Source organism: Etheostoma spectabile, chromosome 10, assembly GCF_008692095.1.
Source record: "Etheostoma spectabile isolate EspeVRDwgs_2016 chromosome 10, UIUC_Espe_1.0, whole genome shotgun sequence".
NCBI classification, from domain to species: Eukaryota; Metazoa; Chordata; class Actinopteri; order Perciformes; family Percidae; genus Etheostoma; species Etheostoma spectabile.
The window spans coordinates 9830731-9835279 of record NC_045742.1 but is presented as its reverse complement, the minus strand read 5'-3'; the positions used below and the strand labels follow the sequence as shown (position 1 = coordinate 9835279).

Sequence of the window (4549 nt, the reverse complement as noted above, 5' to 3'; positions counted from 1 at the left end):
GTGTGTGTGTTTTAGAGGACACTGTCACAGATATAAAAACTTAACTTCCCAGACAGCAGTTCAGCTTCAACTTGCTGCACCAACTGAGATCTCTCTCTCTCTCTCTCTCTCTCTTCTGCCCTTTATCGTCCCTTTCTTTACCCTTTTCCCTAGCTATGTTTATTTTTCCCTTTCCCTTTATGACACAGTCCCTCCTCGGCGTCACTTCACATTATTCTTCCCTCTCTCTCTCTTTCTTCTGTGTGATTGCTCTGAAACCTCCAGTTTCAGGTCACTGCCGAGAGGCTGTCCATTACTAACTTACCATCCAGTAAAGTGGAAAAAATGATTTTGTGTGTCTCTGTGCGTGTGTGTGTGTGTGCGCGCATGCAGTAGTAAAGGGACTTGTTGACCTTCCCAGCCTCTCAGGGGGCAAAGACTGAGGGTTTCAGGAATGTCTGAGTGTAGAAATAGACAGTCTGTGTGTAAGTGTGCGTACCTGTGTAGTTGGGTGGACAGACGCAGGTGTAGTTGTTGACTCCATCGATGCAGGTGGAGTTGTTCTCACAGTCGTTGTCTTCACAGTCGTCTGGGTTTGTCTCGCAACGTTGGCCCTCGAAACCTGGTGGACACACACAGCTACACACGCACACACACGCACGCACACACACACACAATATGCATTATAAGATGGTGACTGTGCCAGGTCGAAGCACACACTCCTGCTGCACAACTTGAAATAAAATCAATCAGCCAGATGAATCAGCTGCTGAACTTCACTTCCTTTTAAATTATCCGGTAAGAGCTTTAAAGAAAAGGTATTTAATCTTTATTCTAGTGGGTTTTCTTCCATCCTGTGCTGGTTCTTACACACCACAGGAGACACAGCATATTTATATTTAGCAGTCCAACAAGAGACACCATTTTATGCTTCATTTTATTGCAGAAATGACATTTTAACATGGCTGTCTGAAAGTTAAAACTAGGTCACATAAACCGTCTCTTATGGTTTCTTCTACACTAAAACCTAGAGAAAAGCAGCCATCCCTTTCAGACAGTTCTTTGATTTATGTCATTTATGTCTCTTATGCTGGGGGGTGTTTCATTAATTAACACCAGAAGCCAAAGTTCCAAGAGGGCCTGTAAAAAAAACTTTAAAACTAAACATACCCACCCAGAGCTAAGAAGAAACATTGCTGAGATAAACTTCTTTTTTTCTAGTTTGATGTCACTGCGGTTACACCTGGACAACTCTAAAGAAATGATCAAAGCCTCATCCTCCCTTCTATTCATCTTTCTCCCTCCTTTCACTTAGTTTTTTCCCCAATCTTTAGATTCATTTCAGCCCTTAATCTCTCCCCCCTCTTCCCACCCTTTTTATTTTATTTATCTCAGTCCGGTTAACTCCTTATAAAAGATCACATGAATTTAAAAACACACTAGCTTACGTAAAAGTTTGATAAATCTGACCAGCTGAGCAGCTCACCCTCTCTCACAACTCTCTCTTCTTCTGTCTGTCTCTTACACTTTAGTGAGCCAAGTTACTTTTGTTGGATGAAAAGCATTTCACAACAAGGTCATCTTAACACAATAAGCACTTGGAACGTAATTTCAGCACAAGTGAGTAACAATTGTCTTTACCCCCCAAACACACACACACACACACACACACACACACACACACACACACACACACACACACACACCACACACATACACACCACACACACCACAACAGCAACACGGCACCCCACACTTATTTACCAGACAGTGTATTCTCTGTCCTTCGCACTCCCTTTGCATCTGTAAAACTTATTCTTTTTTTGATTTATTTTGTTTCACTCTGACTTTTCTAATCTAACTTTGCTGCCTCACAGCCTTTTTCTCACGCTAACATTGATCTCAATTACTCTCTATTCCTACTTCATACAGGGCAGTAGTTTTTAAAGCTGCGTTGAGCAATTCTTTACCTCTAGGGGGCAGAAAGACTCAAAATCAAACCCCTGAGATACAATGAGCTTATTATGTTGTTAGGGCCAACATATTAGCATCCAGCTGCCAATTACACATCCAGCAGACACAGACCAAATGAACATCTAATTGGAGCATTATTTATGCCTCAATAAAGTCCAAAACACTTTTAGCTGAGGTCTGGTCTCAATCCGACCCAGATGAAACATTTGCTTTATCTATCCAAGACAATCTATGTGTTGGCCAGTAGGAATAAAAACAATGAGTTAAAAGGTGCTAAAAGCTACACAGAGATGGAGCAATGGAAATGGAAATAGAAAATTTCCATGCAACACGTAACTGCCTCATCTGTCTCAATCACAAACCTGCCAAGAAGAGGCACGTATGGTCCGTCCTTGCCAAGACATCATGCATTGCACAAATAAAATGTTAGTTTAAAGAGTGGTTGTATTTTGGATTGGCTTAATTTGGTAAAGTGGTTAAGTCAATAAGCGGCCATTCGTCTGCATAGTCATGTTCAACAGTAATGGAGTCAAGAAAGAAAAAAAGAGAAGAAATCATTAAAGAAAGTAAGAGAGAAAGAAAAAAGAAATTAAGTTTTCCCATGGGAAACAAATGACAAAGAAATACAAATAAGAAGAGGACTGCCAGCACTGACAGGGTCAGCGAGTAATGTTCCACCATTCAAATCCTACTCTTGACATTTAAAGGATATAGTTTGACAAATGGGTCCTGCTAGGAACCAAGGCTAATAGGACTTATTGAATATCCCAAACTGATTAAATAACATATTAAAATGTCAAAAGGGTCTGGTCTCCCTCTCTTCTGTCTTTCTCTCTCATGTTGTATCTGTGTCTCAGAGGGCACAAATATCTACCTGTGTTGGTATTAACAAAAAGAGAATATCTGTAAAGGGTAAAGAAACCCCTAATAGCATTACCTCACGAGACGTTAAAGGCCAGACGCACATCAAGGATTACAAAGGGCAAAGGCCTTGTTAAGGGGCTCCAGGAACAGACAAATCTGGTTAAGATATTTATGACAATTGTTTCAATTTCAGTGGCTGTTTGTCATGAGTCTGGGACAAAGAGAGATTTTGTGGAGAGACGACCCTGACAGGGAGCTCATGCATACACACATATGTGTGTATGGACAATTACAGTATTAAGGATGCAGATTGACGGAATTAAAGTTTTTCAGCTTAAGCAGTTTAACTTCTAAGGCTGCCTCCTTGGCCCTTCAAATAGTTTTAACGAGTGTAAAATATTGTGTATTTGATGTGGTTTGGTTCAATGTAATGACTAAAAGGCTGTTTTATTAGAAATGCACCAAATTAAAAAGTCATACTACATACAAATTGTTTTTAATTCATCACCTTTCTAACATTGTGATTTCTTTTGGTTTGTGGTTTAATACTTATATTTTCTCTCATGGCAATACGTTCAAATTAAGCCTTGAGGTGTGAAAAGCAAGTTTGAGATCCTGTATCAGCTCAACTCTCCACAGCCTCAGCAGCTACCACTGAGAGGTTCCTGACCCCCAGCGTCTCCAGTGGAGCAGCTCTGCAGCCAGGAGTCAAACTGTGATTGTGTTGGGCAGCTCCCAGGTGTAAATGTTCAAAACCATATGAATGTGAAACAGGGGTTACTGGAAAGGAGCGACCAAGTGCAGTACGCTTTCCCTAGATGAATATAGATGAATAAAGGGGCCAGGCACCAGACTGTGGGTTTCTGCTTATAGTGTAGTATATATTTATAATTGGCTTAAACTCCTAAACAGCTAAAGTTTTATGGGTCTTTTTAGTGTATTTTTTTACATTTTTACACCTTTTTAACTGAGGAATTTCAGTGGGAAATTTAATTTTTCACATTTAATATATAGTGTTTTGGGGGTAATTACATTTCCATGATTTCACTTCACATTGGTTGCAACAAAGCTTAAGTTTTTCACTGGTCGTTTATTCAGTGAGGATGGAACAGTCTGAGTTGCTGAATTGAGTTTGCACTACAGATGCATTGCATCCAGCACGCAAAGGATTTTTCCTGATTTTTCATTAGGAACTTGTGTCTAGGCAAAACTATCCAAATGGCAAAAAAATAGCAATACTAATGATACATTTATTTTGCATGGCACTGAACTGAAACACAAAACATAGAATAAACATTTACACTTCTGCGTCCGTGCTAATTAAATGTCCATATCAACAAATTTACCTTCTAAACAGCTCGTTTAAATAAATATACTGAAGTTCGTACACATCTCTTTGTTTAATCTAAAATATTGAAATTGAAATTGAAATCACTGCTCACTTTTAGAAATGTATCCTGAAATCTAAAAGATTCTCCATCAAATTCAGGATATATCATATTGAATGGTGCTCAGCATCATTTGTGTGTAACCACACAATAAATAACACAGTACACTATCGGAACAGTGTGTCAACAGATGAAGGCAGAATCAGAAGAGAAACACTGATGTGGACCATAACAGACGTTTAAAACATACTTTTATGCGAGAAAGGAGGTCAGAGAGGACACAAGGATTTAATGAGCAGCCCAACTAGAGGTTCCTCCTCTGAAAAGTCCCCTCTCTTCCTGTC

At 39.6% G+C, this 4549-nt stretch overlaps 1 protein-coding gene across 2 annotated transcripts in view; it reads right to left on the bottom strand.

Moving 5' to 3' along the window:
- The window catches only part of slit3 (slit homolog 3 (Drosophila)), a 241373-nt gene that overhangs the window by 21585 nt on the left and 215239 nt on the right, over positions 1-4549 (bottom strand). For both annotated transcript variants that reach the window (XM_032528032.1, XM_032528033.1), the window contains one exon: positions 479-618. In XM_032528032.1, the coding sequence (XP_032383923.1) occupies positions 479-618 (140 nt within the window). The remainder of the gene's footprint in view (positions 1-478; positions 619-4549) is intronic.